This window comes from Ptiloglossa arizonensis, chromosome 11, assembly GCF_051014685.1.
Source record: "Ptiloglossa arizonensis isolate GNS036 chromosome 11, iyPtiAriz1_principal, whole genome shotgun sequence".
NCBI classification, from domain to species: domain Eukaryota; kingdom Metazoa; phylum Arthropoda; class Insecta; order Hymenoptera; family Colletidae; genus Ptiloglossa; species Ptiloglossa arizonensis.
The window spans coordinates 3,237,649-3,260,247 of NC_135058.1; the positions used below are offsets into that span (position 1 = coordinate 3,237,649).

Consider the following 22,599-nt stretch of genomic DNA (forward strand, 5'->3'; position numbering starts at 1 on the left):
CTCTGTTTTAATTATTGATAATGAACTGAAGTTTGATGTTAAAAAATTATGTTAAGTTTCATATGTGTCTGTGTGAATTCTTTGTAGATTGTATTTGTATTATAAGTAACTTTTTCAGTTGCCATTAAATTTTGTTCAGTAGAAAGACTTTAAATAAAAAGATACATTAGGTTATTATGTAAATATACTTAAGGATAAATAACGAAATGAAATTAATTAGGTTTACGTGTTTGTACATTTATTATATTATAATCGAAATTCTTTTAACCAATAATGCTATTATCAAATAAAATGAACTGATAAAATAAATATTACATACAGATTTACAATTATAGATTTTAGTTATAGAGTTGAATAACTTTGGCAAGAACATTACACAAATTATTATCTAATTGTTACTATAATCATTATATAATATTAATGTATACGTGTAATGAATTTGCAAAAAATCCTAATTTGTTTAATGTATAACAGAAAGTGATATAAGACTCAGTTGTACTTCTCATTCTTTATCCCTTACAATTCCATCTATCCTTACAATTGTTAAAGTAGTTAATATCATACATCTTACTTTTTAATGAAAATTATAAATAATGTAAGAATCAATGTGTAAGAATTATATTTTGATGGAAAATTAAAATGAAAAAATTAATACTGTGAATATAAATTTAAAAAAAATTTATTTTGAGATTTACATATTGCTATGATAAAATATTTTATATTCTTTTATACATGCACGAGTATGTAATAAAATACACATATTTTTCACTACTACAGTAAGCAACGGAATGTTTTAAACGACAATCGATTTGAAATACATAGTGCGATTCGAGTTCGATATATCTATGAAGTGAACAAAGAACAATTCTTCTAAAATATTAAAAATATATTAAAAAGAATAAATTTATTGAAAATTATTATTTTATTATTTATCATTTTTATACTAAACAAATAAATCAAATGACATCGTAAAAACGTAAATGTGAGTCATAATAGCATCAATTTCCGGTTCTGTTCCTTCATTCCTGGCGATCGTTAGAATTCGGAAGAAGAGTGACGCCACAACCCAGGGGAAAGACGACATTTTACCTGATCGCGCGTCCACGGCATGTGTAAGGAGTTCCGTACGAAATACGTGACTTTCTTCACGTAAATTTTACGCAATAGCAAGTAAAGGAAAGACACACATTTTGATAAGGTAATATTCGACTAATGCAAATGCGTATTTCTCGGTAAATCGTTACTCCGAAATTTTCTCCGAGTGTAGCCATTAATTTTAGGAAATAGAGAATAAAGTTATCGATTATCCTAAGGGAAACGCACTCAATTTTATTTAAAAAGTTATTTATTTTACTGTAAAACCGTTTATAACATATTCTACTTTAAATTTATGTATTTATTAAACACGAGTGTACACCGGAAACTTTACTGAGAGTCGTATAATTGTAAGCATCAGTGAACGAAGTCTAATATGCGTCTTATTTTTCTTAATTTTGGCAAACATGCATGTACCATAATGTAACAAAAATACTAATCGAAATTACTTATATGCATTTTCTGATTACAAAAATGAATTTGTAACGCTGCTATGATGTTTTACATATGAAATAACTATCAAAACTTGTATTTCCTAAAGAAACCGTTGTTAATTATAATCTTTAAAACGTATAGATACATTGTTTTATTTGTGGTAAAACTTTTGCCAAGAATTCTAACTAAGTTAAATATATATGATTATTGAATATACAATGATGCTATATTTCAAAATGCAAAATGCAGAAATTTTACTCTTTAAGCACTAAAAAAAGTTGGTAATACAATTGTTCATTAGGTCATGCGTGATAAGTGAATAACCATAATAAATATTTTATTAAATATTGTAATACATATAATGATTTACAATAGACGATTTAGGTGATTTAGTACAATATATAAGTATTCTTGTTTTGTTTATAGACCTTTGACATCATATCTGCCATCTATAATTCGTCCATACGCCATAATTATGAGTTACAGCTACATTAAATGCAGGTTTGTAACAATGTAAAGTACATATTTATACATATGTATCATTTAATATTTACACGGTTATCATATATGTATCAGGTATATATGTACAAAGTATACTAATATCAGAATGAAGGATTTTAAGTGTTTAAGATGATATAAAAAATGCTACATGAAAGAAACATTTGATTCAATATATTGAAAATAGTATAAAAATATGAGAAATTATGATTATGATCATTTCTTATGATCTTTTTTGATCAGAATAAAACTTAATGAAAATTTAAAACTTTAATCTTGGAAATATGGAGCGTCTTTATTGTGTTATTTTTTTGTATTATCAATAATAATGAATATATTTGAATTTGAATGTTATAACTCATTTTATACATATATTTTTCATTTCAATAGTATTTACATTATTTTAATTTTTTTTTTTTATAGAAATAAAATAATGAAAATGAACATTAATTTTAATTTTTAGAAATCTATATTCACGTACGAATAAGTAAATATTACCACTATATCCAAGTATTAAACACAATAAGATACTACTCAATGTTGTTTCATTAGAACATGTTCATATTAATATTTAATTAAAATATATTTTAACCAAGTTTCCTTTAGTAGTGTAATTTGCTTTACACAAAATTTATGCACTTAGTTATAGAAACACAATAGTGCATCTATTGTTCCAAAATTCATTTCTTGTTTTTTTCCCCATAATGTTTTAAGCTTTAGGAACATATTCTCAGGGTTACTGGTGATTTAGAGTATTTGTTTGTGTTTGATTATGTTAATAAGCAGACAGTATATTTTCAAGTTAAGAAAATAGGTGAACAACAAATATTAGCATGTAAAATGTTGATTGAGAAAACTACATATTTTAAGACCAATTTGTTTTTATTTACAGCTCTAGTACGAGTACTCGTGGTAGGGGATTTAGTTCTCGTGGTGGTAGTTCTTATCGTGGAAGAGGAGGTAGTAGTGGGAATGAATGGAACAGTGGATCAGCAGGAGGAAATATATCTAGTAGAGGAGGTTACTCCTCTTCTAGGGGTGGCAGATTTAAATATTCAACTACCAGTTATGACTCACGTTCAAAATATAATTCTGGTTAGTTGGAATATATAGTTTGGTAATAATCTAGATGCATATTACAAAAAATAAGTGTATGCTATGAGTTTATTTTAAATATATTTAATAATATTCAAGAATATTTGTGTTTATAATAGGAGGATCTGAAAGATATTCCAGCAGAGGAGGAAGGGGTGAACATTCAAATAGTTATAAAAGACCAAGAGTATGTATATGAATAAACCAATAATTATTTATATGTATGTGTGTGTGTATATATATACATACATACATATATGAATTGTTATGAACACGATAAATATGTATTACATTTTTAGGATTCTTACTCTGGAAGAGATGATCATCGATCATCAAGTGATTCAACCCGTAAGAGGATGAGAAGTGATTCCTACCAGGTATGTATTTTATGATGCAAATGTAATGATATTATTATTACAAGATACATCTTGAATGAGCATTAGTCTGTTTTGTTTGAATCTCCTACCGTGCTGTGGTCAAGAACTATTTTTCCATCTTGAAAGCCCTGCTTCACAGAAAGTTTTTCAATTTTTCAATTATGTAGCATGAACAAACGATGGTCCTGAAAGATTTTCATTGAGAAGTCTTAAGCATAACATTTGGAATGTTACGTTTCTTGTTAAAAAAAAACATTTTCAGGACACTCGTCTAAGCATTTATAAAAACAAAATAATAAAACGAAGTAGTAGGCAAGGCATTCATAAGTCGTCATACTTTCCTTTCAAGCGACGAGCCAACGGCTACTTGAACACCCATTCTTTTTGCGTTGGGACACTACTGGTGGAACACTGCGAAAACATCACATAATTAAAAGATGAAATACACCTAGATGGTACTTATGTTGTTACCTGCACACAGTTGCATTAATAAATATTGAGAGCGACCTGAAAAATATCAGAACGAACAGATAAATAGATATATAAAAATATGAATTTCAAAATGCTGACATTACATCTGTATTGTTCTTTACGTAAAACAATATGTGCAACTGAACCAGTTTTCTGCACAATGCAGATCAGTTATTGAAATGTTGACAGCATCCCTGCATTGCCGCACCGCACAAATTTCTAACAAAACACACTGCTTTGTGCAGTTTTCTAAATTACATCAATTAAATCTAATCATTGGAATAATGAAATAAATTGTCAGTAATATCAGAGTAATCATAGACCTTTCCAATGTAAAGAATATGCATTCTATGTTACGTTCAATTAACAGTGACCGAGAAACATCAGCCTTTTCTAGATATATCTCTACCTTACAGGTAGACTTTGAAACTAGAATATATGCTGGAAAGCTTTGCACAAGCAGTGGAAGTACACAAAGTATTTTTCCATTGTACTTTATCCTTAAAGACAACTACGCAAGGATGTATCATTAGAACTACAATTTCATTAGTTTTATTTGATTTCGTGGTCCATATAATTATGCGTGAGGCGTATAGAACATTATGTGAAAGAATGCTTTACAAGTAAGAGTATGCAAAAATATATATATATATATATATATCTTTATATCATCCAAATTGGAAAGGTCTATCTATGAACAGTTAATCCAGAATTGTACAGAATTCAGTTCATTTAATATCTTCAAGGAAGTGAATGCTGATCATAGCTACTATTCAGAGATCATGTCAACGAATGAAATGGCAAGAATACTGTTACATTTTTTGAAAAGTAAAGATCGTTTTTAATCTAAAATAAAAAGCGGTATATAAAGTTATTTATATTTGAAACATGAGAGATAAAACGTAACTTAGGTGCTTTTCAAGTTTAGGGAAGGTAATCTATATTTTGGTGATCCAACGGGAATGGGTGTAGTGACCGTAACGGTACAAGGTTGGATGATTTTGTACTAGACGATTGGCACTGTAATGAGAGGTAAATGAGGGAGTGCAAAAGAATCGACAGAGTGGAATTAGAGAAAAATGTATGGAGAATATGTGATAGGAGGGAACAATAGGGAGAAATGTATCTAGAGTAAAGAGAGAAGGGCAGGAAAAGAGAAAGATACAATGGGAAGGAGCACAATTGAATTTGATTTGGCAGGGTGGAGGTAGCGGTAGCGGCTCTCAGAGGTATTCTTCGTCGTACGGTGGTTCGTCTGCGTCAGCACCTTATGATGATAATAAGGGATCATCATCCTCGGCCGTGTATGAGGACAAGAGACAGTGCGAACGTGCTTCATCATACCACCGCTCAGAGGACCGTCATTCAGCATCGCGGAGCTATGCACCTCCACCACCCCCTCGGATTAGCGAAATGGCGCCTCCAACTCAGAGATATACCTCGAGCCGAGGGCGAATATCACATCAAAGCTCAAACTACAGAGGTCGCATTTCAACTCGCGGCAGCGGAAGAGGGGGTGGATTCCATCGCATGAGCTCTCGATCGGACGTCGTCATGGCTCGCAAGCGTACTCTGCCTTCGCTTGACTATCGACGCAAGCTGCTAGGATCGCGATCGCGAGACTACATCCAGCGTGTGCGCATGACCACTACCAAAATGCGCAGGAGGTAATTAATTAATAAATCACTTACCAACCGCAATACCGTCCTAGTAGCCTGCTTGCTTATTTGTCAGTAAACGAACTGACTATATCCGACTATATGACATGAGAGTCAAGACGATGATAGACATAAATGGTAAAAGAAAACAAAAAAAATGACACAAATGATCGCACGAAACCAATATTCTACTGTCGAGAGGCAAACTTTTCGCAGGGTTCTAATAAAGAGGGAATTGATTCTGATACGCATAAATACACTGTGTGCGTATCGTCAAAACACAATGTAATTACTTTTGATATGAGAACTACTATAATACTTGTACTTTACGAGATCATTATTTATCATTCTTACACATAGCGGTGACTAAAACCAATATAAAAGAACGTTGTTTCTTAGATGTATTTTAAGACGCGAAAATGCGAAGACATAATAAGAGCACAATGCAATGCAAAAAGGCTGAATAGTTAAGACCTTTATTGCAATACGAAATGCATTCATTAAGGGGGATAAAAGAAACAAATACTATCGCGATATTTGCTGTATGTCAACTAAGAAAAAAATTTTGGTTGATGATATAATGAAAGACAAAGGAACCAGAACAAGACGAAGGGAAATAATGTAAGTCAAAACAAAATTGCTGTGTCATTAGTAGCGGTACTACTAGGCTATCCGGAAGTAAAAAGGAGTCAGGATCAGGAACCAGCATGAAGGACAAGGATAGAGAGATGACCAAAGCTATTAACGCTGAATTTTCCGATGACGATGAAGAGGATGATGATAACAAAAGTAATTGGGATGATGATGAAAAGGTAACTCCATAAGACTGCTAATGTATTTTTATAATACTTACTATAACATTTACCGACATTAATTCAGTCACACGAACGCGATGATGAAGAAGAAGAGGAAGACGAAGATGAAAAGAAGGAAAAAGTTGAAAAACGTAAGAAAGAAAAGCAAGATCGAGAAAGGCAAAATACCGAAGATGAAGAAGAAAACGATGACGAAGTGAAAGTAAAAGATGAAGATGATGATCGAAAGCATGAGGTAAGTCAGTCGTTATATTTTAAATATCGTAATTATGCTTTTTACGTTACAATGAATGTTTTTATTACGTTACGTCTTTAGGATGATGAAGACGATGGTGATGATGAAGAAAGAGACGATAATGATAAAACAGATCACGGTAGAACTACTGGTTCTGAAGAATTACCTAGTAGAAGAGATGGCAGAAAATTCATTAAATTAACTTGCCCACATTGCGCTCATCGTAGTGTTACTTTTAAAGAATATTCATTGCATTTATATTCGGGTCGTCACAGTGCAGCAATGAGACGAATTGCATCACGGCATAAGGCAACTTTGACTCGTATGCGTGTTTTACAACGGCAAGAACAACGACGTGTTGAGGCTCGTGATGCAGCGCGTGGTACTTTACCATCTCGTACCATGTTCTGTCCCATTTGTAAACTCAATTATCGCTCCCTTAAAGCAGTACATCAGCTATCAGATTCTCATCGTCAGATGAAGCGATTCCTCACACCGTTTTGCCGTGTTTGTCGCATTCAATTTCGATCACCAATGTTATTTGAAACTCATATGTGCTCTTTGGATCACATTAAGGTATTATTTTTATCGTGATATTAAATAATTTTTAACATGTTAGTATATTTTATATTTGCTTCTTACAGAGGAAGAGTGCGTTGAAAGAAAGAATGAACGCCGGCAATGGCGAAGCAGAAGCAGATTCAAGTGGACCCGAAGAAGATGACAAGGAAGTTAATCTTGATAATTTCATGACTTTAGATTCCGTAGGTGATGTTGATGGTACGTTATATTAGTCTTATATCAGAGTAAATAAATATAAATTTGATTTCAAATTCAAAATGTACGTTTTGTTAAGAATTGCTATATAATCATAATTTACAGCAGAAGAGGAAGAGTCTCCTGAGAAGAAGAAAGAGAAATCAGAAAGTGAAGGAACGAATGACACGGAAAAGAAGCCTAAAAGTAAACAAATGATTAAGGTTGGAGCAGAATACATAAAACGTGTCGAAGTTCAATTCTGTGAATTGTGCAAGATGTATCTACCACGTAGTGAAAATAGTGAAAGGGCAATAGCGCTTCATTGTTCAACTAGAAGTCACCTTAAACGGTATAAATTACAAAACTAATTTTAAACATTACTTTTTTTTGTCTTATGTAAGTATTGATATAATAATATTATAATATTTTACACAGGTATGTGCGTGATAATGATGATAAAGCATTACGAAGACAAGCGGAAAGAATACATCTGCAATCATCGTCATCTGCTAATACTACTTCCACACCAAATGCTGCAAATACTACAGAAAGTACTAAATCTCCAACTAATTCTGAGCCACAGTCTGCAAATAACACATTATCGACAATTACGGCTGATGGTACTAATGCTGCTGAATCCGGTAAACCAGTTGAACAAAAAGGGAATGTTTCTGAACCTGAAAAGAATACGAAGGATAACAAAAACGGATTGAAGGCTGTAGAAGAAGAAGAGGACGATTATCCGGCCGATAGTAGCGATAAGTTGTGGGATGATGTTGACAAAGATTTGGGCGATATTTTGAGGGAAACAGAAGCAGGAGGTAAATCCAGCGACGACGAAGATTCTCGTTATGATCGTTTCCGTAATTCAGATAAGAAACAACAACATCCTGGGAAGGACAATGAAAAAAATGAAATAGATGAAAAGGGTACTATAAAAAAGGAGGTGAAAGTAAAACTTGAAAAACTAGATATGTAAAGTCCAAGAATTATTAGTACGTTTCAATCATATCCTAATATACTCTTATTGTTTTTTCATAAATATGCAAAACTTAGCTGTAGAAAACTTTCATGATCAACGTTTCGTATAACAGAATTACATTTATGGAGTTAGTAGATATTTTGGACGAAGTTGAAGATTTGTGTACAGAACATTTTTCGTTTCCAACGAATTTGTTGTAAGTATAAACCGATTAAGAGTCGTGTTTCTAAGAAATCTTGATTCGAACAATAATTTTAAGTAATTAGACCACAATTGTAATTACGTATAAAGTTACAGAAAGTAAAAACTTCTTGAAATAATTCCATTTTAGATTTTTGTTTAATAAATATTGGACATGTTTGAAATGTACGCTTGATGCTATAAACTTCACGTCGTTCAATTCCTTTGTAATTCAAAAAGTCACTATATACGCACATTTAGTGACTGTAATATTGACAAGAACTGTAAAGGATATTACTCGTATAAGCATTTTATTAAGTATAGTTGTGTAATAGTAGCGATTATTTGTGCATCACAAAATTATTTGGTGGAAATCTTTGGAAAATAACAAATATCGATTTCTAATTATCAATGTAAATGGACGTATAACAAATTCGATACACTTGTCACGTATAGATAATTATAATAAACACTATTATGTAAATTTTACTGCTTTACTCTTTTCTGCGTTCGTTCACATATCGATTTAACGGGACGTTAAAGATTTAAAATTTTACTATGAATTGTAGTGTAACCCAACTAAAAACCAAACTCGTGAGTGAATTCGTCAATGAGCATCTTGTAACAATAACTATGAAGAACACTAAAGAATAAATGGCGCTGATATAATCTAGTAATATTTGTTCACAAATTGAACAACGCTGGTACGACTGCAATAGTAACTAAATACTATTGTCACTAACGCATCGAAGATACAGCCATCTAACGGGCATGAAGCAATTAGAAAATAAATTTCATAGGCTTCTTTGCGAACACGTCAGAATTTAACGATACGTTTGCAGCATTGGTCGGTGGAGAGCGTGAAAAAAATGGCGAACTTCTGCGTGTAAAGACGATCGTCAACAGAGTTGACAGAAACTAATGAAATTGGCTAATGTCGAACGTGACAACGTAATGTACGAGAAATGTTCTCTCTAGTCCGCGCCGTCCTGGTGCGTTTTGTGTGATCGGACACAACGCTTTGTAAAAGTGTTTGGTCGAGTGAGAAAGCAACGAGAAGAAAAAAACGGGGAACCAGGAGGCCCAGGTGGTTGCGAAACGTCACAAATCACAACACGGAACGAGCCACTTCAAGGCAAGACGTTCCACTTCGTTCTCAGCGCGGACTCTGATACATAAAAATAGTGATAATGCGTATGATCAAGTATCGCGGGGTTCATCAGTTCTCCGTCGTGGAGTCGTGATGACCTGATTCAGTTTTGTCGCTCTAAAAGTGTATTCTGATCTTGAATCGTGTCTTGTGCAAGGTTATGTGCAGTTATGCGTCTGACATTTGGATCCCTTACGAACATTCACCAAGGCGAATCATTTAACTATATTTGGGAATTAGTGCGACGTAAAGTCATGATTAATTTTTGAGCCGTGTAAAAACAGTGCAGCTTGCGTTTTTTAACAATGTTTCTTCGTTCGAATATTTCTTAAACGGCCCCCTCCTCCCAAATACTACTCGAAGTAAAGTCGAAGTAGAAACTGTTGAGAGTTGAGTGTAATAATTCCGTTTCTATATCGTATTAACGCAGTTGTAGAAACACTGCCCGTCCGAGTCCGCAATAATTAATATTTCCTTTTTCTTTATTGTTGTGCAACAATATTCTGACGTGTCATTCTTACTCGGTAATATTAGCTCCTTACTTGGCAAAATGCCTAAAAATAGTTTGAGATATGCAGTGCATTGTGAAAAATATGTAATACAATTTGAAGGAAATACTTGAACCATAACAATAAAGTTAAATAATTTGATAATATTTATTTTGAACTCCTATATTGTAGGTGTACAAAATGAGTCAAATAGAAATGGATCAAGAAACAGTATATGGAACTCACGAAGATAGCCATGTGGTCATGTCGGAGAAAGTTCAGAGCCTTGCTGGCAGTATTTATCAAGAATTTGAGAAGATGATAGCTCGTTACGATCATGATGTGGTCAAAGACCTAATGCCCCTCCTAGTCAATGTTCTAGAATGTCTAGACATATCTTATACTGAAAATCAAGAACGTGAAGTTGAATTAGAATTATTAAGGGAAGATAACGAACAATTAGTTACACAATATGAAAGAGAAAAACAGTTAAGAAAAACATCTGATCAGGTAAGATACAAATTTCTGTAATATGGTGATTCTTAATTTTGCTTTGATTAATTTAATATGCAATCATTCTTAGAGAAATAACACCTATATTTTTCTAACTAGAAATTGCTTGAGCTGGAAGATGCTGCAGAAGATGAAAGGAAAGAACTTTTATCAAAAATTGAAAGCTTGGAATCAATAGTGAGGATGTTGGAATTGAAGACAAAGAATTCACATGATCACGGTACAAATGTCAATGGCTCACCCAGTCCATTCCTTCACAGAACTTCCCTCCGCAGTAGAGTAGAATGTTTTTTTTTGTTTTCTCATCATTTAATTGTTCACTGGGTTAAATTTGATTGGACATACTGGGATGTAGTTTCTTTGCATGCATCTTTATAAAAATTTATTTTATTATTAAGTGCTTACTTATTTACATATTTAACATGCTAAATATTTTGTATTTATGTACAGTCAAGCACGAAAGTCTTTGTACACGTCCTAAAATATCTAGTCTATAGAAAGTAAACAACAAGTTCGTATAATATTATATTTATTTATTAATATGTACGATATTATTAATTAACCTATATAAAAATGTATTATTTAGATAAAAATGTTTTATTCAATGAGGAAAACACGAAATATGTATGTGTGTCACATAAGTGTTCATAAGTATCATACTTAGTGTACGAATAGGTTAATTGTTGTTTACTTTCTATAAAATGATTATTTTGGGGCATGTACAAAGACTTTTGTGAATGATATTGTATATCATATATTGTAATACTTAAATTTTATATTTTATTATTTGAAATTAAGTATATTTATACACATATGAGTGTGTTCTGTCATAATTAATCCTTGCAATTAAATAGATACGACTGATATGGTATATCATTTCTTGTATTTGTTTAGTTGTTCGTCTTGAAGAAAAAGAAGCGGAACTAAAACGAGAATATACCCGACTACATGAGAGATATACAGAATTATTTAAAACGCACGTAGATTATATGGAAAGAACAAAAATGTTGGTTGGAAGTACTGAGAGATTAGAAAATGCGACTAGTGGCCGTGGTCCATCCCGTTTACCATCTCTTGGTCTTGCTCATATGTCTAGAAGTTCTGGACCACTAAGTTATGGTTTTCAGAGTTTAGAAGCTAGCATAAATGCAGAAGATGTTCAAGAAGATAGTCCACCAAATGCTACTAATTTAAGAACTGAAATGTTGGACAGCAGTAGTGAAGCTGCTATAGAAACTTCTGATAAGAGTCAATTAACAGATAAACCAGTACAAGCAAACAAAACAACAACAATTTCTAGATGTATGTTTTTGTAATGATTATTTGATAACCCTGTCGTAATATTTATATCGTATTTTTTTTTATTTTACTTAAAGATGAGAGTCCAGAAACTGAAGCACCTCCACTATTGGTTACACCTACAACACCGACAGTAGAAAAACTAGGTACTACTCCAAGTGGTAGGAGTAGAACAGAACGAGAGCAACGAAGTGCCAATACATTGTATCAGGAACTTAGTTTTCAAGATGCCGATGCTTTGGGTGAAATGGATGAAGGAGCAGACATCACTGGTAATCACTTGTAACAATCTGAGAAATATGCTAGAATTTTTTTTTAATTAATACCGCATCCTTAAAATCTTAGGTAGTTGGGTTCATCCTGGAGAATACGCATCGTCGGGTATGTCTCATAAAATAACTAAAAAATTCATGAGAATATATCATCAATCTATTAATCCTTTGAGTTCTAACTCACTTTTATATGCAAAAGGAAGATTTATACATCATATGCAATCATTGACGAATCAAATAGTACAATGTTCGTTTTGTGTTAAACAAGCATGTTTCATGTTCCTGAACTAACAGTGATAAGATTAATGTTTGTAAATTTTATGAGAATTAATAACAAATTAAAGCCAATGCTAATATTCTATTCTATCGATTGTTAGAATAGACTCGAAATAGTACGCGATTGGATAAGCATTGGAACTCTGAGGGTTAATATCATAATTACAATTATGCAATATTAATGAAGTAAGAACTTATGTCATACATATGATATATAATGTAACGATATAACCAAAGAATAGATAATTCTACCAAAAAATAAATTGAAAATACCGAAGAAAATATTTTTGCACAATGCTCTGAAAATTAAAGTAAATACTGGTATTTTGAACTCACTGGGCATGATATCAATAGTCTAAGGATTATTGGATTCGATATTTCTTATTCAGGTTTCATTAGGTCCTATTCTGATGAAATTGGAGTCATCCAAAATGATTGCAGTCATACCATGTGCATTAAAAATAATCTTGATAAATTTTAAGTTATGAGATTTGATTTTGTTTATTAACAGATCAAAGTACGTAACGGTAATGACTGTGGGATCATGGGAATTAGACTCATTAAATCCAGAGTTGTGGAATTTGATATGGAATCGATGGCTCCTGATATCTTTTAAACTTACAGACATCTCTGAGATTTGTCCATATGAGATTCTACAATTACATTGATTAAGTTCGGGTTCTATGACAATGGAGTCATTAATATTTGGTACTTTGAATTCATATGTGGACGAAATCGAGTTTAATGACACCAAGTTTGCTACTATTGGCTCAAAGACATACTGGTTGAAATTTGATCAAATAATTCATTTTTCTTCAGTACCTAGTCTATTCAGTCCTGGGTAGCTAAAATTGTATTTAGTATTTATATGCCTAGGTTGTTACGATTAGTGTTATCGAATTCGGACTATGGAAAATCAGCTTCCATAACCTCAGTGTCATTGATATCAAATCTAATCGATCCGTGATATTGTGTACGATAATGTCTAGGTTGAGATATCATGTCCAATGAATCTAGATTATGGATGTTCGGTTTGCGTATAAATACGAAATGGAGGCTCCGAGAGGTCCATGTATGGTGTTAAGACGTACACTTAAGCGCATGCGTAGTTTACGTATTTTTAAAATTGATTTTCACGAAAACCAAGTCCCATAAAAAAAATATTCTTCATTTTCGCATTATTTTAATATATAGAATTTGCTTTACAATGTATCACTCTATATGGGACATTGCATATACATAAATTTATGATGTTTATGTTTAAATTACTCTTAAGTTGTATTATACAGAAAATTGTATTAATACATTTTTGTGTTTCATTGTTTGCCATCTTACCTCTGCTGGGTACTGTCATATCTTGACTAAATAATTGCATGATATAAATAATCCTTCATGCAGTCAATGACAACTTCTTTGGTAAGTCATACTTCATAACTTTTTAATCTTACTAATTTTATACTATACGTAAAATTATTTCTAAATGGATTCTAGAATTTACTATTCGAGTTAAGCCAAATTTATATTAAAGCTACTAAAATTATTTTCACAATGAATAAAATAAAGCAATTATGCTTTATTAAATGTACTAAAATAATTGTATTTTATTAGGAATGGGTAAAGAAGTGGAGAATCTTATCATGGAAAATAATGAACTTTTGGCCACAAAGTGAGTATTGTATTAATATTTAATAAATATCATATCATTTACTTATATTATCTTGTGCTTCAGAAATGCGCTCAATATCGTTAAAGATGACTTAATTATCAAAGTGGACGAATTGACAAGGTAAAATAACATACATTTATATCTTAAGTGTTAATGCATGTAAATGGATATTATTTTCTAACACATATGAATATGCTATTAGTATTGATATACATATAAGGGGAACATTCTTTTTAGTGAGCAAGAAATATTACGTGAAGAAGTTCGAGGTTTGCAACAAGCTAGGGAACGTTTACGACAAAAGGTCGCTGCCCTTGAAGAAGAATTAAAGAAGGTTAAGGAAGAAGCAGAGGCAGCAGCAAAAGCTGCTAAGAGTGACGACGAAGACGATGTACCATTGGCACAAAGAAAGAGGTTTACCAGGGTGGAGATGGCCAGAGTACTCATGGAGAGAAATCAGTACAAGGAACGATTCATGGAACTTCAAGAAGCGGTTAGATGGACAGAAATGATAAGAGCTGCCAAGACTGATCCCTCCAGTATATCAGAGGGAAAAGGTTCCACAGTGTGGAAATTGTTAGTATCATTTATATAAAAAAAGAATCCAATGTTGAATCAGATAATAATTTGTTTTCTTTTTTTACATCTGCAGTTTTAGTAATCTCTTCACAGGACCTGCGGATCGAGCAGCTTTGGTTCGAGAACCGCACACTTTGCCGCACATTAAATTCAGCGCGCCGACAAATCAAGTTGTTCCGGCACCACCTTTGGACACCATGCGTAGACGTACGTTGAAAGGTCGCCATGAGATTTTCGACCAGGGAGACACCATGTGAGAAATCAATCAAATTCTATACACGCACTTAGATATTATGTCAATGTGACACTAAAGCCTGCCAAATTTTTCTCTACTTTCTGGATAGAGATTCATCTCTTTATTATTATGCTCCTTTTAACTAGTTTTACGGTACTGTGATCGTTTTACCATGAAAGTTTTTATAAGGATATAATGATGACAACAATTTTACACATAAATTTATTTTAATATTTTATCAAAGCTATTGCAATGATAAAAAGGTGTTTTAAATTTGTTATGGGGCAGAATTTCGAAAACTTGCTTTCTGCGTAATCTTAAATCAATCTCGTCTATTTTTTCAAAGCTATTGCAACGATAGAATGTGTTTAACATATTTTATGGGACAGAATTTCGAATACTTGATTTTTGTGTAATCTTTGAATCGACCTCATCTTTGCAGATTTGAGTCCCCTTTGGTCAGTTGGGATCCATAATCTTTTGTCGCGACTCTCAATTACACTTGATCGCTCTTAAGAGATGTGAGTCATTTCCAAATAATTTCTTGCCTGAGCAATTTATAAATGTGATGGTTCTTAACAAATTGTCGGTTCAATTCCCTTATCACTTGCCATTTTTTAATATAAAAGATCGTGATGTACATTTTACGCGCAATATTGTATGCGTTTGTAACGAAATATTGAAATAGGATTATGATTCATTGCACACAGATAAAAACTTTCTCCTTTTGGTAATCTTGCTCTTATTAGTACATCTATCTGTAGACTTATTTTTCATACATAATGAAATTGTAAATTATTATCTGTATATTGAAACGGAACGTTGTTTATATATTATAATATATAACAAACAAATCTACCATTGGTAGACTGCCACTGACAGTAGTGGTTATTATACATTTGATTACAGTAATTATTTACTAATTTAATGAAGTAAATTATCTGTTATCTTTGCAAAGTCATGCTTGAAAAGCAATAGTTTTGTAAATAAAAGTTTGTACATTTTTGAAAGAAGAATAATATATGATCATTATTGATCAACAAATAAACGAATTTTTGACTATGTTATAAACTTGGCTTTTATTTCACTCTTGCTCTGCGCTTTGATTTTTCGTTCGGGTTTCATCCTTGCCTCTCCTTCATGGCGTTGTCAAGAGATACCTGGTTTTTCTGGTTTTCGGTGGGGTGCTTATTGGCCAGCAGGTAAATCTGTTCTGCACTATGTCTAACATTCCGCTTCTAAACCTGGATATAAATTTCAATGTGCAAGTAATAATGAAGCTGAACATTAGATACGATGGAATGAACAGTCAGATTAAGACTTCATTTGAATTGAAGAAAGTATCCAGTGATCAAGAACATCTACGTAGGAACAAATGGTTGAACAAACAACAGAGCGTTCCAGTAAATTTACTAACTTCTACAATTAAAAACTCTATTTTGATCACATGTATATTAAAAATAAATTACAACTAATTTATATTTAATACCTCTTTATAGATCTTCCGAAAAGCTCGTAGCCAGACGTGCAAATGAAAGAAGAGAGCAATATCGTCAAGTTCGTGCACATGTTAGAAAAGAAGATGGACGATTACAAGCTTACGGCTGGAGTTTACCAGGCAAACCAAGTGCTCCAGTTAGACAACCAGTTCCTGTGCCAGTTTATTGCAGGCCTTTGCAGGAATCAGAACCTGGAATGAAGGTAGATCCAATATGTTATAATATATAAATAGGAAGTTGTTACATATTGTAACTATCTTTACTTTTTATTGTTTAGATATGGTGTGGTGCTGGTGTAAATCTAAGTGGTGGCAAAACACGTGACGGTGGTTGTATGGTTGGAGGGAGTGTGTTTTATGCCGCTGAAGTTCGAGAAGTAAGTAATAATTCAAAAACTGATGCTGAAGATGCTATCGAACATTTGGATAAGGAGCTTCAGGAGAATGAGAATCAGAGAGTGGAGGCAGAACACTTACAAGAACAACTCAGTTCATTGGTTTGGATTTGTACATCGACTCAAAAGATGTCAAAAGTTACTGTAATAGATGCTAATAATCCAGCCGAAATTTTGGAAGTTTTTAACGTTTGTCAAGGACATTTACTTTGCATTGCAAGTGTAGTTGGAGCCGAAGAGAGCGATTATGCTCAAGTTATTAACGAAGATGTAATTCGAACTGCCAATGGAATAACTGATAATGACGGTCACGAAGTGAACGTGAGTTCAAATACCGGAGAAAATAATCAGAAAAATAAACAGGAAACTCAAGCCTCATTAGATAAGAATAAAACCGAATTAGACAGTGTTTCAAAAGATCAAAGTAATGAAAGTTCTGAGAAGTCAGATAATACCAACCAGAATACTACTACCGAGCCACAAAGTTTAGAAAGTGTAGATAGTGAAACAACAAATCTGGGAAAAGTACAGTTCGTGAAAGCTAACTTAGAAGTACCTTCCACGCGAGTAACTGAAGAGGAGAGTAAAAATGAAGAAAAACACACCGATGAAATTGAAGAAGGCACTCCTATAGAAAAAATGTCTTCGATACAACCAACAATGTGGCTTGGGGCTCAAAATGGTGCAGTGTTCGTTCATTCGGGTGTGGCAAACTGGTCAATTTGTTTGCATTCTGTTAAATTGAAGGATGCTGTGCTGGCTATTGTGTATGTAGATTTGTTAAATGTTAGTACAATTAGTACTTTAATTCATGATAAATATTTAACACAATATTTTTTGGTACATCTTTTCTTTAGACACGTACAAGGTCGAGTTCTTGTTGCCCTTGCCGATGGAACTGTCGCTTTATTTAAAAGAGGTGCGGATGGACAGTGGGATTTATCGCAGTATCACGTGATTACTTTGGGCAGCCCGCAACATTCAATTAGGTGCATGACTGCTGTTAGTGGTAAAACTGTATGGTGCGGATATAGAAATAAAATTCATGTAATAGATCCAGTTTCAATGACTGTTGAGGTATATACTTATCTGCGCATATGTTTTTTTACATTAAAGGTTAAACTTTATTTTAAATCATATGTAAAATAAACTTTCAGTGTACTGTAGATGCTCATCCACGTCGAGAATCGCAAGTGAGACAATTAGCTTGGTTGGGTGAAGGAGTCTGGGTCAGCATTAGATTAGATTCAACGTTAAGACTTTATCACGCTCATACTTATCAACATCTCCAGGATGTTGATATTGAACCTTATGTTAGCAAAATGCTTGGAACTGGGAAGCTTGGCTTTTCTTTTGTAAGAATTACCGCGTTACTCATTTCTTCGAATAGGCTGTGGATTGGCACAGGAAACGGAGTGATAATTTCTGTTCCTTTATCCGAAAGTAAGTGAAAGGTTAGCGTTATGATCATTAAAATTCAACGATACAAAATTGACTATAAATGAAATATGTATTTAAAATAGGTGCTGGTGGTTCAGTGGCGATATCTAGAATTCAAGCAGGAAGCGCCAAGGGTGATGCACCAGGAGTTGGTGTCAGAGTTTTTGCGTCAGACCGTGGCGTCACACCAGGAAGTTTTATACCGTTTTGCAGTATGGCTCATGCACAACTTAGTTTTCATGGACACAGGGATGCAGTGAAAATGTTCGTTGCTGTACCTGGTACGTTTACTCATCAATTTGATCAATTTCTAAAAGAATATAACAATAAAGATTACCGATTAACTTTTATGAATAATTACAGGTCACGGTGGCCAGAGTGCAGTGTCAGATGGTTCTCAACCAGCCATGCTTGTCCTTTCCGGTGGTGAAGGTTACATAGACTTCAGAGTTGGTACGTGTTCGTATTAATGAGTTGTTCATCGATATATATTTATTCGATTAATCATCTGTTTGAAATCTTTAACAGCTCGAGAAATTAAGCTCATTAGGTACATGTAAAATTGGTTTCTCGTTTCGTGATAATTTTCTTAATCGAGAAATTATATATTATGTTATGAATACTTTTATGAAAAGAATATCGTTAATACATAGCGTGTCCGTAAATTTGATGCTTTGTATACCATTTTGTTAATGTAACAAAAGGGAACTATTCACATATTATTTTATACAATTATAATACTTCCAACAGATGAGGCGGAAGACGAGAGTGACGTGGCGACTCACCTAATTGTATGGCAGTTGGTCAGGTATGCCCCCAGAGAGAAGTGAAAAGCGGTTAATGGGTCTATATTTCAGTTTGTACAAGTGTTTGTACGATTGGATGGATAAATTATTTACGTGACTGATCAGTGAAACGTATATACTAACTATTGAATGTTCTGTGCACGGTGTAATGAAATTCAACTAACACGTCCATAAGTAGTTAGATATCCATCTCTAACCTGACAATAAAAAAATGTTATGTCTTGTCCTTGTCTCTCTACAAAGATACCAGTATACCAGCATAAAGCGTACACGTGTGTACGAACAGAACTTCTAGTTACTCCAGATTAGAAGATCGAAAATCAGTTTGAATTTGTTTGCTTTTGTACAGCACAAACTTATATCTTCATAATCTTCATTAATATAAAGAACTGTGTCTGCACCCCCCTTTTCTCAAAGCAACTATACACCGTACCATTATCTGCTTTCTTCATTCTCTGGGGGTCGGGAATTTCCAGCTGACATGCATCGTACTGTATAAAAAGCAACCGATAATCGCACTTCTTTTCTTATCATTAACTTGCGAGTATTGTAGGCGTCTTATCGACGAACTTTTGTTTTTTTTTAGGTGATGGAGAAGAAACGGAAGAGAGTGTAGAACGATCCACCAGTGTTGGTCCCGCGAATGCCGAGGAACACGGAGAACAGAGTAATCTGATAGTGTGGCAAGTGCAATGTCCAGTACCAGCGCCAATGAATGGCTAGCCTAGGAGCTTCGAAAGTATGTCAATTCCGGTGTATGGTTCAGCTTGAACTTTTACGCACGAACCAAGAATTTGAATGGTTCCCATTGTGCGCTGTCAAGGCAACGATAAATTGGACATACCTTCTGGTCGAGTGGCTTTCAGCGCGCCGAACTAACGTTCTATTTAATTATATCTATATAACGATTGTAGCAAATCACGCGAAAGACTCCATAAATAATGGGAATATTCTGTAATAGTGAAAAGGAAAAAGATATTGTACGATTTCTCGAGAGTAATAGGGATCATTTTCAACGTTTGTTCGCCGATACCGTGCATGACATTAAGCTTCTTCGGAGTTTCTTGCTAAGTAACATTGACGAGAAACTAATTTCTTAGATAATCGGTATTCGCCGAAGAAATATTTTTTTTCAATTAAAAGACATAATTAAAATCTTTTAACTTAATGCTTACGATACTTAGCATCTATTTAAACTGCATCCTGTAAAATACCTATCGGCATACTAATTCGCTCTTGCGCAACGATATTGTAATTTATAAACAAATTATTTTAATGATTCTGTATGTTTTCGTGCGTTGCTGGATGTATAGTTCTGGCATTTTAATCGAGAAACAACGTTTATCCTGACGTACGTATTGCATTCCGTACGTAGAAACTTTTGAAATGTTTTGGAGTCAGTCCTGATCGAACAGTGCTGGAAAAATAGCGTTACATTTCCGCCAACCAATGTGATAATCGATAAAGATACGGGACAATGAGTTTTACAGCTGCCGTCACGTTTGCTACCTAGCTGTATTAATATCTCGATTACCATCAAAGGTAGAACGACCTTTACACTTGTGCAGGGATGAGAGGTGCAACCGACTTGGGCAGTATTTAAGCATAATATATTGTACATTGTTTCAGTTAGAGAGTACATTATTTCCAAACCTAAGTGGTTTAATTTGCGTCCAATATATACAGATATGGAATGTAATATATTTTTTATGTTCTGCTATCGATCTATCTTTTAAAATCATGTTCGGCCGCGTGCACCTGTTTTCTTCAGGCTCATCGACGGTCTCGGAGAGTGCCGGAATGAATTTCTGTACATAATCGTGAAATGTTTATAGCGCGTCGTGTAGATTTGTAATTTATGTTTTCGTCGATGAATGAAATAGAAGCGATTCTATCGAACGTGTAGATCACACGAGGTAAATCTATTTCTCATCGCCGACCGCTGCAACTTTATTTTAGCCGTCAGCACACTCCCCTAACTACCAAAGACGATGAACGACTTTTAATTGTATTCTTTGTACGATTTATAGTGAGATGGTTTAAAGTTGCGCGTCTAGACCGATATAGCGATTTTGACTAGAAACAAATTTCTTGCATTCGGGATTTCGAGAGAGTCGCCGACATTCGGGTTTGCGAAACTTTTGTAAATTCTTATGTTAAGCGATGAACTGGTGAAATTCAAGATGTGCACGATGTATAAGGGCTGCGTATTATTGTGTGAGCTCGCTTTCGGTGTCGAGCTCGGAATTGTACCTGGCTCATGATGAAGCTGTAATGGCGTTAATAAAGAAAGTTGTAAAACAGAATTTTTGCTCGTTTCCTCGTTTCACAGTCCGGTCACCTCTGCTTGTTGCATAAGCAACTAATATTTTCGCATTTACAATTAATATTTACGCACGTTCAGAACATTTCGTTTGCGCGCTAGAACCGAGGGAGGTATCGATTTCGTTTGCGCGCGCTGAAACCGAGGGAGCTATCCACGTTACTTTGTACTTGTACGCGTAGGGGTCGTACGAACGTGAGACACGCTTTCTTATATTAGAATCATATATTGATGTTTATTTATCATAATTATTAACAACCTTCGTAGGACCATAGTTTGAACAATTATTAACAATATCCATGTATAAATAATGGCTTAAAATATTTTATTGAAATGACAGGTCGTATAGGTGGTCCGAAAGATCGATTACCGTTTCTTCTGGTGCGTCCGCTTCCGGAGGAAGATGTTGCGACACAGAGGGAGGCTGTGCATCTTATTTGTGCATTACAAATGATTAAGTAACTTATAGAAATTGATTTTCATGGAAAATCAGAATCAAATCGCCTAGAGGTACAAACATTCGCCGAAATCGTTCGCCTTCGCAGATTTCGCAACATCGGGAGGTTTATTTATCATAATTATTAATAACCGTTGCAGGACTATAGTTTAAACAATTATTAACAATGTCCTGGTACAAATAATGGTTTAAAAGCCATCAATTTCTTGAAATATTTGGTTTGATCGAACAAACGCAAAGGGAAGCAATGATAAGTCACCTTCTTGGGGAGTATGAATAGATTTCCCGGCTGCTAAATTTTCATTCTCCCGGCAGACTCCGAGGTAGACGGACCGTTATACACTTTGGGTACCTGGACTACCATGGATGCCAATTCGTATTTGTTTTCGCATGCTTATTTTTTTGTCACTGCTTCGTTTATTTTCTTTGTTACTGCATGGCATGTATTCAACCATTCCCAACTTCATTTCTCCTCTGTTACTGTGCTAAATTTTCTATCGTGCCTTGTTTTGTTTAATACTTGTCGATTTTCAATTTGTTTCTCTTAGATAGACACATTGGCAAACGAAGGAAGAAAGAAGAAAGAAGAGAACACTCTCATC

The 22,599-nt window shown here is 33.9% G+C and overlaps 2 protein-coding genes across 14 annotated transcripts; both read left to right on the forward strand.

Moving 5' to 3' along the window:
* The first annotated feature begins 1,051 nt into the window (after positions 1 to 1,051).
* Positions 1,052 to 9,084, forward strand: LOC143152748 (uncharacterized). Of its 4 annotated transcripts, none has more exons than XM_076323203.1 (12): positions 1,052 to 1,198; positions 1,957 to 2,031; positions 2,921 to 3,123; positions 3,243 to 3,310; positions 3,423 to 3,500; positions 5,172 to 5,638; positions 6,282 to 6,441; positions 6,509 to 6,679; positions 6,761 to 7,255; positions 7,324 to 7,459; positions 7,562 to 7,787; positions 7,874 to 9,084. In XM_076323203.1, exons 2-12 carry the CDS (start codon positions 2,006 to 2,008, stop codon positions 8,415 to 8,417), a joined length of 2,574 nt encoding a protein of 857 aa, XP_076179318.1. In that variant the 5' UTR covers positions 1,052 to 1,198; positions 1,957 to 2,005; the 3' UTR covers positions 8,418 to 9,084. The 4 variants fall into 4 exon arrangements, with proteins under 4 accessions (XP_076179318.1, XP_076179319.1, XP_076179320.1 ...); XM_076323204.1 differs by having other exon boundaries at positions 7,565 to 7,787; XM_076323205.1 differs by having other exon boundaries at positions 6,285 to 6,441.
* Positions 9,085 to 9,403: 319 nt separating this feature from the next.
* On the forward strand, positions 9,404 to 21,523 carry Syd (JNK-interacting protein syd). 10 transcript variants are annotated; one of them, XM_076322760.1, is made up of 19 exons: positions 9,742 to 10,139; positions 10,431 to 10,748; positions 10,851 to 10,971; positions 11,646 to 12,053; positions 12,128 to 12,322; positions 12,396 to 12,431; positions 13,997 to 14,014; positions 14,207 to 14,264; positions 14,328 to 14,384; positions 14,502 to 14,840; positions 14,917 to 15,096; positions 16,578 to 16,779; positions 16,855 to 17,738; positions 17,829 to 18,048; positions 18,129 to 18,414; positions 18,495 to 18,692; positions 18,775 to 18,864; positions 19,162 to 19,219; positions 19,804 to 19,941. In XM_076322760.1, exons 2-19 carry the CDS (start codon positions 10,440 to 10,442, stop codon positions 19,805 to 19,807), a joined length of 3,663 nt encoding a protein of 1,220 aa, XP_076178875.1. In that variant the 5' UTR covers positions 9,742 to 10,139; positions 10,431 to 10,439; the 3' UTR covers positions 19,808 to 19,941. The 10 variants fall into 10 exon arrangements, with proteins under 10 accessions (XP_076178867.1, XP_076178875.1, XP_076178866.1 ...); XM_076322752.1 differs by lacking the exons at positions 9,742 to 10,139; positions 19,162 to 19,219 and adding an exon at positions 9,404 to 9,735 and having other exon boundaries at positions 19,804 to 21,523; XM_076322751.1 differs by lacking the exon at positions 19,162 to 19,219 and having other exon boundaries at positions 9,742 to 10,146; positions 19,804 to 21,523.
* The last annotated feature ends 1,076 nt before the right edge of the window (positions 21,524 to 22,599 follow it).